Source organism: Genypterus blacodes, unplaced genomic scaffold (assembly GCF_046128005.1).
Source record: "Genypterus blacodes isolate CSIRO-AG114 ecotype Tasmania unplaced genomic scaffold, CSIRO-AGI_Gbla_v1 ptg000215l_1, whole genome shotgun sequence".
NCBI classification, from domain to species: domain Eukaryota; kingdom Metazoa; phylum Chordata; class Actinopteri; order Ophidiiformes; family Ophidiidae; genus Genypterus; species Genypterus blacodes.
The window spans coordinates 676,222-689,500 of record NW_027467014.1 but is presented as its reverse complement, the minus strand read 5'-3'; the positions used below and the strand labels follow the sequence as shown (position 1 = coordinate 689,500).

The following is a 13,279-nucleotide window of genomic DNA, read 5'->3' as shown; positions in this document are numbered from 1 at the left end:
GGAATCCAGTCATTGTCACACAATCTTTCCCAAATCAGACTTAAGAGGCTTGTTTGTAATTTCAAGTGAGACACAGGGGAACTCATAATGCAACAACAGAACAATATTTTGTCCACAATAGTGACGGTATAATTTACAGGATTGAGCTGATTTTGCAATATGAGAAACACTGAAGGGAAAAGTTATACCCCTGAAGAAATCATCATCATTCTTCTATGATTAGAAACTAAACAGCTTACTCTACTTCTTGTTACTTTATTATGCAAGACCATAACAACAAGTAGTTTCTAGAGATCTGACAGTGAGACTTGGAGCGTTATCTATCAAATATGAATGAGGTTAAGCGTTACTAGAATATGTGATAACCCAAAAAGATCATAGACAGCCTTACAGTGACCCTCAAACAGCATCGTATATTACAGCCAGGCAGAGAGGAAAGAAACAAATCAAAACCCTGGGACCCTGGTGGTCAGCAGAAAGCTCTTAGTGTTCAACCTTTGCAGTTGCCACAAACACGCAAAGCCCCTTTAAATTACAGCAACCACCAACTCTGCTCAGACACCTTTGCCCTTGAACGGAACAACAATGCAGCGAGTACGGTGAGATGAAACAAGCCACGGCAAATTAAAACCAAGGATGACATTAAGGGTTATGTTATAGGGCAATTAGGATAAAAACGGTTATCAAGTTGTTCAATTTCCTTTTTAGAACTGCTTATTACAAGCAGCATACAACAAGCAGTGGCATCAAACTCCTGGTCAGACATTCTCAAGGTATCTTTCATCATAGAGGTATAGATCTGAAGTCAAATGGGTCTCTGGACACCAGTAGTCAGGTTGCCAGACACATAAGGTCAAAGCTCTCAATGTCTTATTATCAGGCTATAAAATAAAAGATGGACAAGTCAGACAGTTATCTTGTGACAAACATGACAGTGAAGTAGAGATCCAGCAGCCTCTCTGCGGTGCAGCGCCGTGCTGTCACTGCTGGGGAAAGGGAAGTGCTGAACCAACAAACACATTCCACAGTCCTCCCCAATGCCTCTTACCAGACCTTTACTTAGCTCTGGTCACTGCACAGAGGAATAACTCAATTAAGCAAACTTTTGCCTTCTTGAAGATCACATGCAACTTTCTACTTCTACAAATTCGCTGGCGATCTACTGGTCGCAAAATACTGTACGACATCTAATGCAATTCCATTTCTGAGGGTCAAGAACAGGTAGAGAGCAGAGAAAACAGATCCACACAGCAGATGCAAGCTAATGTAACCCAATATTTGTTTGTTAATATCATATTCTTCAGTTCTGTATGTGTCAGCTTCTGCTTTAACTCTAAGTCAGATTTGAGGTCATTGCGGTACTTTTTTACTGCTTAACTGGCTGGCATTCCATAGTCACGCCGTCGTCACTTTGCTGATTATCAGTTATCTCAGCCTAATCCTGTCTGACTCTCCTGCCACATGATGGGGCATGCCCAGGCTCCACGGATCAATGCATAGCTTCAATAAGTGGGCGTGAGATCAGCATGGACACTACAACAGAGAGGCGTGCTCCTTTAGTCCTGACATCCAAACACAAATCAACATACTGATTGACCACAGGTTTTTTTTCCAGATAATTAGACACTCAACACCAACATGTAATCTAATCCATCATCATACTAGAATATGTTATCGAAAACTCTAGTTGAACATGTGGACAGCCATGTTTGAGTTAAGTACAGTTTTCCCATATGGAAAATGAAAACAAAACTGAGAGCAGATGTTCCTCCTCCCCCAAAACCTCAGATCGTCGCCATAATCCATCTGGAAAGCTACACGGCGTTATTTCATCACGTCAATACGTCAGTGTTCAACTCTTGGATTGGGTTCATGCACGTGTCAGACAAAAGTTGTGCGAATGACTATCATTTTGCAAATTTCACATGTCAGCTTGGTGTCATTCATCCATCAGTCCAGCCTGTATTATTACTTATCCCAAGCATGAGCCACGCACATGCACACTTTCTTCCTCTCACCAGTCAACATTACAGAATAAGTGACTTTTACAAAACAATTCTAATCGCTACACAATGAATTGATGAGGTCAGTAGGTACCTCCATGTGCATTATGGAGCTATACATTAATGCTGCAACCTTCTATTTGCAATTTTGGGCTTAATTCACATCCACAATTAAAGACTTTGTGTATCGGCAATGATACTAAACGGATAAAGAGGCAATTCTCCTGTTATTTCCCCATATTAGTAATGTAAACAAAGCTCTAAAAGCATTCCAAAACATTAATGACTACTGTACAGTCACCGTCTGCTGGTTTACTGGCAGTTTAAATACAACTGAACGAATTTCAGAGGGATTTCAGGTTGAACTCCTGTGCTGTGAATGTTGGTGGCCTGGGGAGCCTTTGTTTACATCTGGATCACGGCTTGTACCTTTACCTGATGTACAAAGAGTAATGCAGTCGAGGTAAAATGATTACAATAGAGGCACGTTGAATTAAGTGCTTGTACAAGCCGATAAGAGAGGAAAATTGAGCCAATAGAGCCATTTAGACAATGAATGGAAGGATGGCATCTGACATTTAACAAAGCCCATTGTTAAGGAGCTTACTTTGATCTGTGTGCGGGTGGGGAGGAGATAATAATGTCGCTCTTTGATAGGTTTGAGGGAGCCTTTTGTACGCTGACATTTTGTTTTCACCTGATTTCTGCTATCTGTGTTGTTGTTAATTAACCACATCAAAGTTCTGCCACATCTCTTTCAGTCTGTCCCGAGCTCTCCATCGTTAGCTGGGGGGAGATAGCTAGCAGACTACATTTAACGATTTAAAAAACAAAAACAAATTAACTCCCTTTTCCTGGATAATTATTACAGTCATATTAAACGAAGACGCCGCAGCTATAATGATACACCTCTCGTCTGAGACCGAGGCAGCGGGCAGCAGGCAGCTAGCCGCGCCGTGTCGCTGTGTGTCTGGGTGGGTCTGAGCATCTCTGCCGCTGCGGCTGCTAACGGGCGGCTAGCAGGCTGCGCTGGCGGCCGGGCCTCCGACTCCACACGGTATCTCCAGCAGCGGTCTGGGGAAGGGGGGCGAGACCAGTGTGTAAGCCCGCGAGTGCTCCGGGTGTTCATGTACGAGCTCGTTGCGGAGAAGCGTGTCTTTACCTGCTGATTTTTTGGGCGAAGGCTCGGCGTTCAGCCATGGCAGCGGCCGCCGTTAACGAGAATCCCGGGCAGGCAGGCAGGCAGGGAGCAGACACCGCTTCGCTCTCACTCACTACGGGCGCTGGGGAAAACGGGAGAAGTGGAGAATGGGAACGGTACCGTAATGGATGGAGGCGCGCGCACCACGATTACACTCGATTCAAGTCACACAAGTCACAAGCTCGCTGAACCAATGCCAGTGACCTGTTAACCATCAAGAGTCTATACATGACACACTTATAGCTAAACATGTTTATAACTTTATACTCTCCTTAGGACATTTGACACACGGGGAACAAAGAGAGAGAGAGAACATAATTTTTTCAATAACATCAATATCAAAAACACAAATTCACTTATTATATGCCTAAAATGAACTTTTAGTTTTACAAGTTCTCTCTGTTCTTTATATCCATATCTCATCAAAAACACCTTTGGTGGACTTTAATAGTAAATACACAAGTAAATGGCTTTGAGTTGCAAGGGAGAATCTAATGTAGAACAGTGTAATGAACGGTTTAGCTGCGCATCACACATTTATGCACTGACCAGCTTTTGACAACAAAGAGTGCATGTTAAGATACAACGAACAACCTAAGTAGGCGGAGTTTTCGTTACAGACTCTGAGAATTGTCAGCAGTTAGCATAAACTCCACCCACCCGGGCAAGCTTGATATATAAACCGAGTCACCAACCTGGTCTATTCTCGCTTGTCGAAACACCGCGAGAGCCGCTGTCCTGTGTTGTCCTACTTCCTCAAAGTGTAAACATTGGCAGTCACAAGGCAAAGTTGTGACGTTACGCGGCCAGTAAAGGGCGTGTTTTGACTTATTTGTGTAAAAATATGGATTTATTTTTAGGGCGTTTAGCTATTTAGCAGCTGTGAGAGGAAAAGTTGGATTAAGAAGCCCAAAGGTAACGGCGAGCTAATGTCTAACTGTTCAAACCGATGTGATGTTGTTGTGATCTGATACAGCTACAGCCAACTTTCTCTCTCTCTCGCTCTCTCTCTCTCTCCCCCCTCGCTATGTGGATAACTGTGTGTGTTTGTGTTGTGCGTTCCCGTTGTTGTGTGTTTGTAGGCTACGTGGGAATGGGTTCCACTCCTTGCTATTCCAAATGGAGAATAAAGACGGCGATGAGGTTGAAAAATTGAAGACAAAGTTCCTGTCAGTGTGGAACAATGTGAAGTACAGTAAGTAATTTGCTTGAGGCCACACACACTCTCCGTCACACGTACGTAAACGCACACAAAGAGCCCCGCTGTCCTTCCATTACATTTTATTAGAACAGCACCACAGTCTTAATGTGGCGCTAACAATCATATTAGTGTGGAGAATGGATGAACGCATGAAAAGCTACTGCTTCATCTGGGTCTTATTATTACAGTAGAAAACAGGTGTGTTTAGGTTAAATGCTTCTGCCATTGCCCTTGATCAAGGCACTAGGCTGTGATGGTCATGCATTGATTATGTTGTGGGTGGGAATGATGGCACGTATTCTCTCCTAGTAGCAATGCTTGATTTGTCCCCATGACTGGTTCTCTGTGCGTGGATCAACTTTACATAAAACTGTGTACCTGCATGTTGTCAGTTGATGTAGGATGTGACAAAAATGTAATAAAGAGGCCCCGAATAGTTTCTTTGAGTAATGAATGTGTTCAGGTGAAATGCAAAGAGATCAACACAAAGCTGTACTCATTGGGATACAGTAGACAAACAAGTGTCAGACGATGTGTTATTCTGCAAGACAAGATGCTGCTGCTGTTGAGTCAGCTCTTAAAATAGTTCTCTGGACCACACTGTCCACTCTGATTTGTCTGCGTCACGTTCAGTTCTGTTTGGTCAAGATGAGATTCTGCCACATTGCTGCAGTCACCTTGTATGTAACATTTAGAGGATTCAGACAGAACAGTGGGCAGGGATGTTGGGACTGAGCCAGAGCTTTGAGACGGATCAAAGTTTTGAAATTAACTGTCAACCAAACTGTGACCCACTGTCTATTTCTTGTTTGTTGTAGGTTGGGCTCTGAAATCAAAAACGTCTTTCAGTCGGAATTCTCCGGTGCTGCTCCTGGGGAAATGTTATCATTTTAAAGCTGAAGGTACAATTTACACACACACACACACACACACACACACACACACACAGTATAAACATATTTTGTAGTTTTGGTCTTGATCTATTCAATCTCATTTTTATGGATTTAAAAAGTTTTTCTGTTCTACGTTCATCACCTGTCCCCAACTGTCTGTTCATGACTTCAGTCAATGGTGTTCAGGGCCAAAAGAAGAAGAACCACTGCGAACCCTGCATTGATTACATCTTTTGTTGCACTCACAGATGACGATAGCCTTACAGAAGCCTCCTCTGATGAGGACTTTGTCATGGGGAACGTGGAGTCCTTCCGGAGGGATTTTGCATCTCGTGTGTGGCTGACCTACAGGGAGGAGTTTCCTCCCCTGCTTGGCTCCACGCTAACCTCAGACTGTGGATGGGGCTGCATGTTGAGGGCTGGACAGATGATGCTGGCTCAGGCACTTATTCTGCACTTTTTGGGCAGAGGTACGTGGGATGTAGGCTCAGCAACCGAGTTAAAAGCCCTTTCAGCAAAGAAATCAGGAAAATGGAAGCTAGATACTTACCAGATCAACAATACAAATGGAGCATAGCTGTTGTTTTGAGGTTGCTATTTTAAATCTGTGGACTAGCTGGGGAAATTTGAATTTGGAAATCAGTATCTTGGCTGTGACTGAAGCGCCTTGGAGATACCTAACACATGCGTCAGGGAATGTGCCCAGTGGCTGAATAGATTTTACAGTCTGGTACAACCTTTTAAATCCCCCTTAGGGCAGCGTTTTTTCTACAACATACCCCCTCCACATGTCAAGTATGTCTAACAACAACAAGACGGGACAAGACGTTGTGATCTATACAACACTTGCATACATTCCTTGACAAATACAAACAAAGCAGACAGAGGTGCAGTGTGCATTAGGCTGGAGGCTACAGCCAGCTCCATTTAGCCATGATTGTACGAGAGGAGGGCAGCTACACCCTGGAGCTGTTAATGTTTGGAAAAAAAGGCCGATATCCTCAGCATGCATGTACAGCAAAAGCTTACAGGCCAATTTGATACACTAGAATTAAAGGTCTTAAAGTTATACATTTAATTCTAGTGTAATTATATTAAGTGTTGGGCAGTTATTCTAGGATTAACTTTATTTTAAAACTGTCATCAATCTCAGAGAAGCAACCCTAATTATTTAAATTTAGTTTGTGTCAAGTGCACAGGAGACTATCCAGATCAGTGTGGTTGATGTCCGATAGGTTTGTGTCTCATGTTCAGTTTAATTCAGCTCAGTTAGTTCCCTCACTCTCGCAAAAGCAGAAAGTTTCCCTTATTGTCCATCTGGAAGACATTTTAAATGAATGGATTTGTCATATCTTTGTCAGATCTATTGTCGGTCAAGTGTCCTCGACTTTATGGGTCCACATTATGAGATGACTGCCGCTTTAATGCAGTCATTTAGAAAACAATATTTAAAACTTGTTCTTCTGTCAAATCTGAAATATGCCACTAATGAAATATTTCTCTATAAAATGACTAATGGCCACTTAAAGATATTTATTGATCAATTTCACTTTCATTCCCTTTGGATCAAGGTCATTATGTTAATACCTTAGACTGCACTGTGCCCCCATTTATGGCCTGGACCACTCCCATTCTCTCCACCTTAGGCACCCACCCTGTTTGTAAGGCTCAGGCTATTAAAGTGAAATATTGGGGCACTTAGATTTATAATTGAACAGAATGGGACCAATTTCTCTTACTGAAGCACTCAAGGTTTTGTCTGTTTTAAGGCAAAAACTTTCATTTCCCAAGTTCTGAAAGGATTCACGGTGCTGTTCCATAGAAGACTTTGATAAAGGATACTTGCTTTTTGAGCTTTAGTGTTGAGAGTGGCTGACGATTTGTTTATGATGTATTCTTCCGCAGACTGGACCTGGTCAAAAGCTCTGACCCTCCAGCCTTTAGACACGGAGACCTGGACGACCAGTGCGGCCAAGCGATTGGTGGCCTCCCTGGAAGCTTCTCTGCAGGGTTCCTCCGACAGGCCCTCAAACCCTGGATCACCGAAACTGACCCAAGACTGGGCACCAGGACCTGCGGAGGAGGCCGACGCCCACTTGAGAGAGCTGTACCACCGCTCAGTGGTCTCGTGGTTTGGGGACAGCCCCACAGCTCAGCTGGGTCTCCACAGGCTGGTCTGCTTAGGCCTGGAACAGGGCAAACAAGCAGGGGACTGGTATGGACCTGCTGTGGTGGCACACATCCTCAAGTAAGTCTGATGACCTTGTGTGCAACTGATTACACAGTAGAGGGGAAATACAAGAGGAAGACGTTTGTAGAGTTATTAGAAGTGCAAAGATATGGCATGTTCACGCTGATAATATCTGAAACGATGTACGAAACATACAGACAGGGAATAACAGGGGAAATGTATTTGAAGTAATGCATTAATGGCTGCTGTATGTGTCCAGCCTGATTATGTTACACTGTCCTCAAAAGACTTTCTCACTCCTCAACATTTTACTGATTGGTGCTTCCGTCATCACACTCATCTCACAATTCAGAAACTTAAAGATAATAAAATCCCTCTCTCTCTCTGTTTATACTTCATCCCGCTTCCGATCTCTTTCCTACTCTCTCTCTCTCCCGCTCTCTCTCTCTCCCTGCCGACCTCTCTCTCTTAGGAAAGCTGTCGAGGGGGCGATGGACCCTGGCCTGGCAGGTATAACTGCCTACGTCTCCCAGGACTGCACAGGTATGAAAGATGAGCCTGCTGTTGATAAAATGGCCACTGGGCACAGAGCCCAAACTGACCCTTCATTTTCACTGCACAGAGGGCGGGCAGCGGCAAGGAAAGGTGACAGGAGTCTGACTGCGTCCGCTCTGACTAGAACCTCTTCTTAACCCCAATAACCTGTTTTTGATTCAAGCCCCTCTTCTCAAAAGAAGTGTGTGTGTGTGTGTGTGTGTGTGTGTGTGTGTGTGTGTGTGTGTGTGTGTGTGTGTGTGTGTGTGTGTGTGTGTGTGTGTGTGTGTGTGTGTGTGTGTGTGTGTGTGTGTGTGTGTGTGTGTGTGTGTGTGTGTGTGTGTGTGTGTGTGTGAAAAGCTTACAGAGAAACCTGGCAGTGAACATCTTGAACTCTGACACTGTATATACATGTGGAGTGATTAGATGGTAATGAGAGAGAGCAAGAATACATAAATATCCAAACACACAAAACAGCAAGAGGAGGAAAATTAATTGTTGAAAGTGAAACTAAGCAAGGTTTTACTTTAATTTCAAAGGTCATGATGTAAATATTATAAGATGAAGGGGCAAATATAATGTGTCGCTCTACATCCAAATTATTTTGCCACAGCAATGGATTCTGAGTTTTTCCTTCACTTGTCCTACTCAGATGAAAAGTGCGTTTCATAATTCATCTGTAATTGTAAAAGTATAAACACTATTGTCCCCTGTTCAGCTTTATCATCTGTCACTTCAGTACTCTGCGCAGGGAGGTGAAGTCAGATGAATTTACAACATTATTAAAGAAGCCGTTTCATTTTAAATAAACCATACTATACCTGTGTGGTGTGTATATATATCAGAGAGCTTTTCAACTCATGATGACAACACAAATGATGACAGTAATGCTCTTGTCTGTCGGTCTGTCAATCAGTTTAAATACAACAAGGACAGCAGCCTGCCAATGGCGAGAAAGACACACACACACACACACACACCTCTGTCCATCCTTCCCACTTTCCTTTTACGTGGATGATGAGAAATGATGTTGAAAAGTGCAGGAATCATCTTCATCTGTCACAACTTTATGATCAGTATTTAGGCCTTTTTGCGTAGAGGGCATTATGCTTGTAGCAGGAAACGCACAGGTGTACCTGACAACATTAATGAAAGCTGTAGATCATTGAGTTGGGACTCTGCTTTTGTCCATATTTAGAATTTGGAAATGTGCACAAAAAACGCATGAAGCTGGACTGACCCAGACAAATCACCCCCTTCTGACCTTTAGTGTTATTGATCCTCCCACAGTGTACAGTGCTGATGTGGTTGATAGCCACAGGGCACCAAAGGTGGGCCAAGACTCCGCTGGGAGATCGGACCCCCCTCCCTCGCAGAGCAACCGACCGTCTGCCACGCCGCCGCCGCCGCCGCCAGACAGTAGAGCCGTCATCATCCTCATCCCGGTGCGGCTGGGAGGGGAGAAGACCAACCCTGACTACTTTAACTTTGCGAAGGTGAGAGACGGCTCAGGACTCCTTCTGTCTTTGTTAGGGTGTCTTTCCACGGTCCAAAGACAGGAGCTGTGTCTCATTACATGGGATTCATCCGTTGAAGGTGACATTTGGTGACTGCTTACTTCATAGCCGCTCGACTAGTCTGACCCATTTACGAGGATCCTCCAAAGTACACCCAAGATACAGGGGGGGGGGAGGAGGGGGATTAAGGGTTTTTAGTCAGATGTAACATGTCTTTGTCTGTTTCTCCGTCCCTATCTCTGCATTTAGAGCATACTGAGTCTGGAGTACTGCATAGGCATCATCGGAGGGAAGCCCAAACAGGCCTGCTACTTTGTTGGATTTCAAGGTTAGTGTTTGTGTAGCGGGGAAAGAGCCAGAAGCGTCGGTATGAATAGCAGAGGATTTTGCATAATACACCCCTCTTATGTGGAGAGACAAAGTAAGTTAATGCATTCCTGTTTGCGCGAGGGAAAGCAGAGGGGAGTGGAGACGGAAGGCGAGTGAAGCAGGGCTCACTTCATTCCCTGTGACCCATCACAGCCTCGCCCATTTATCACAAGTAAACCTCCCAAGTTGTGAGCTGTAATTGATTTCCATAGGAGGCATGCATAAATTTCATCCGGGGCCCCCCAAAGTGAGCCACTCTTCATCACCTTCAGGAGCCAGGAGGAACCTTCAGTTGTACATCTTGGCAGTCAATATTTACGCATTTACATTTTACCAATTTGAAATACAGTGGTGGATGATGTCTAAATGACAAGCAATACATTCTCCCTGCCAAGCCGCGGCCCGGCACGGCATTTATCATATGCAAATGCTGGAATATAATTGCGTGTTTGTAAAAGTAATTCCCCCACACAAAAATTAAATGACAACCTCTTTTCTGGCGGGCGTAAAGAATGTGCTTGTACAAACGCATCTGATTATGCAGAATCTAATCCACCCTGGTGGATATTAAAAAGCAACAACCTTCTGGGAGGCATATTTGACGCTCAGAAGCCCCAGCAGTCGACTAAGCAGGTGACTTTGAGCTACTCTGCATAGAAATTGGAGCATAGCGGCGTTTTTGTAATAATCTGATGTTTTTGAATAACTTGTCTTTTGTTTTGTCCTTGCAGATGACAGCTTGATTTACATGGACCCTCATTACTGTCAGTCTTTTGTGGATGTCAGCACCAGCGATTTCCCTCTCCAGGTAATGTGAAATTACACAGACGAGCTGACTGGGCTCCCAGTAATGTGAATTTAATAGTTTCTGTTAGTACTTAAGGGTATGAATCTTAAAGCAGCCTCTGCCCAATTACCAAGTCCCTATCTGCTGATTTATTTGCTGCTCAGACGTGTGAAGCTGCCACTTAAGAGAAATACGGCAAATACAGGATTAGGAACCATGAGCCTGAATATTTAAAGGCCCACACATCAAAAAGCAGCATGCGGCGCTGTATAGCAACTTTGTTTTATGCTTTTGCATGCTGCGGTATACAATGTGACAACACACCGGCGCTGTGAATTTATGGATGCTGTGACAGCAGATAAATAGGATTTCACTCATCAAATGATGCAGAATACAGCTTATTCTGCGGTGACACAGACGTGGAGTGTGTTCACTGCTTTACCCTTCAGTCTGAATCCCACATGTATGATATTTCTCTTTTGTTTTTGCCTTTTTCCGCCTCTAGTCATTTCATTGCCCGTCACCGAAGAAGATGCCTTTCAGTAAGATGGACCCCAGCTGCACCATAGGTTTCTATTCTAGAAGTGCGGAGGATTATGAGAGAATCAGCCTGGAATTATCTAAGGTGGGAATTCTGAACAAAGGAGTTTATGAGTCTATTCACTGTTTGATGTTCATTCTGTTTGTTCTAATGGGATAGTGTCTGTGAGAGAGACCGACCAGTAGATGGCACCATTTAGCCACAAATCTGCTCAGTGTGGTCGACGTTGTAAACCAGAGCGTTCCCTCGTCACGCTCAGTGGACTTTGTGTCTCTGTTTTTGTGTATTAAAATAAATGTCCAATCTCCGGCGACAAACAAATGAGAGGAGACCCCTCTCATTTGCCACAAAAATGAGAGTAAACTTTAGCGGCCTAACTGTAGCCCTTAACCGAAGCTCTCTTCCTCTGGTGTTGTTTCAGGTGCTGCAGCCGTCGGCGAGGGAGAAATACCCGGCGTTCACTGTCATGCAAGGTCACAGCAGAGATTACGACCTGTCGGCGGGCCTGACCCCAGAGAAGAGAGAGTGGCCCTTCATCCGTGACCCAAGAAGGACAGTCACTACAGCGGGGGACTTTGTGCTGCTCTGACAGAGCGCACAGAGTAAAACTGCTTCCCGCCTCTGAAGCTGTTGTGACACTAAGGATTACGGAACTTTTTACAAAACACATTGATTCAATACTGGAATATTTGTTTGTGAGCAGATTTTGAGCAAAACTAGTCACTGTCTGGTTAGAATAGTTTGTTATTTAGGCGTGTGAGCTCACTGGAGACTCAGGGTCAGGATGGGCAGATCAGGAACGCACTGGGATACAGCCTTTGTGTGTGGCTGTCTCATTTTTACACATTCATCTTGACTGATAAAGAAGAACAAAAGGAATTTTGCAGTAATGCTTCGCGATTTTATGAAGTGAAGATAGACTAAAGATAGATATTTATGTACTGTTTACCAACACATCAGATTGCGGAAGATCTGGTGTATCGGATGAGTTTGCAGGGGATTTGCTGGTTCTCAGCTGTCGTCCAGGCAGTTGAGACTAACCGTGCTGCAGAATAACAAGCACTGAGCCCGGCATTAGCCCGTTTTAGAACGAGCCGGGGCCATAAATTTGCTTGCACAGAACCGAAACACCTCCAGTATTTAGTTTCCGGAAAGTGATTATCACTGGCCAAAGTGAGTGTGCTAAAAAGCCTCGATAAAGACGGGAGAAGAAGTTCCCGAGCCAAGCAACTTTCCACAAAGTTCTGTGCCAAGAATACTTCATCAAATGAGATGAATATTTTGCCCATATAAAACACCTCAACAACTGCAGCATGCCGCTTTTGAAGGACACTGCCTTAATCATTCTTCTAACACCAATTTTCACTCACACTAGTGCTCATTTCCTTCTCTTAGCAATAAGACATGATGGTCGAGAGGGTACAGAGTGCTAAAACCTCCCACTAAACACTTATACACTTATATATACACTCATAGCTAAGATCAGTCGGTCGGCTTAGATCATTGCAACATTATTATACACTTTATCTATCAAACACACACACACACTGAAAACTAATAGGAAATCTCTTCAGCGGGAGTTAAACTGTGTTAATATGTTAGTTCATATGAAGAAACAATCAACTGTGCATCATCATATGAAGAAATCTGTGGCAAAACTACCAAATCTTGTTCATTATTTTGTTTGTATGCAACTAATAGTTCTGGCCAATTATTTCAGGCATTTTAATTATCTGTTTGATACAAAGAAGTCATGGTAACATTTCTTATTTCCCTTTTTATGTATATATTGTTGGTATTTTACCAGATCATGTTTGCAGTAACTAACAGAAGTGAACTACAAATTACTTTAATATGCACTTGATTTTTTCACTAATTTAACTTTTTCTCAGATGTCCTGCTCCTAAATGACAACATCTGCATGCATCTGTTTGCAATTAATGAACCAATACAAATGAATGAAGTTATGTCAAATGTCAAATGTGTGGAATTGGTTGAATAAAGTCAACAAATTTGAGTTTCTTAAAGGGTTTTTGCCTCTT

The 13,279-nt window shown here is 43.5% G+C and overlaps 2 protein-coding genes across 12 annotated transcripts in view; one reads left to right on the top strand and one right to left on the bottom strand.

Annotated features, from left to right (window-relative positions):
- dock7 (dedicator of cytokinesis 7) overlaps positions 1-3,391 on the bottom strand; it is a 42,274-nt gene extending 38,883 nt beyond the window's left edge. For 5 of the 11 annotated variants that reach the window (XM_076170181.1, XM_076170184.1, XM_076170192.1 and 2 more), the window contains exon 1: positions 3,166-3,390. In XM_076170181.1, the coding sequence (XP_076026296.1) occupies positions 3,166-3,203 (38 nt within the window). In that variant the 5' untranslated portion in view covers positions 3,204-3,390. Of the gene's footprint in view, positions 1-3,165 lie in introns of all 11 variants that reach the window. The other 6 variants (XM_076170185.1, XM_076170187.1, XM_076170188.1 and 3 more) reach the window with 2 other exon arrangements.
- A 533-nt stretch (positions 3,392-3,924) lies between these two features.
- Positions 3,925-12,410, top strand: atg4c (autophagy related 4C, cysteine peptidase). The gene is made up of 11 exons (XM_076170176.1): positions 3,925-4,119; positions 4,287-4,399; positions 5,224-5,307; positions 5,547-5,768; positions 7,204-7,546; positions 7,962-8,032; positions 9,314-9,519; positions 9,790-9,868; positions 10,641-10,717; positions 11,202-11,321; positions 11,659-12,410. The coding sequence occupies exons 2-11, from the start codon at positions 4,324-4,326 to the stop codon at positions 11,824-11,826; spliced, it is 1,446 nt and encodes a 481-aa protein (XP_076026291.1). The 5' UTR covers positions 3,925-4,119; positions 4,287-4,323; the 3' UTR covers positions 11,827-12,410.
- The last annotated feature ends 869 nt before the right edge of the window (positions 12,411-13,279 follow it).

Coding starts and splice junctions, on each gene's coding strand:
- atg4c (XM_076170176.1), top strand. CDS start 4,324: ATGGAGAATAAAGACGGCGATGAGGTTGAAAAATTGAAGACAAAGTTC. Junction 7,547..7,961: donor GTGGTGGCACACATCCTCAA/GTAAGTCTGATG, acceptor TCTCTCTCTTAG/GAAAGCTGTCGAGGGGGCGA. Junction 9,520..9,789: donor ACTACTTTAACTTTGCGAAG/GTGAGAGACGGC, acceptor CTCTGCATTTAG/AGCATACTGAGTCTGGAGTA.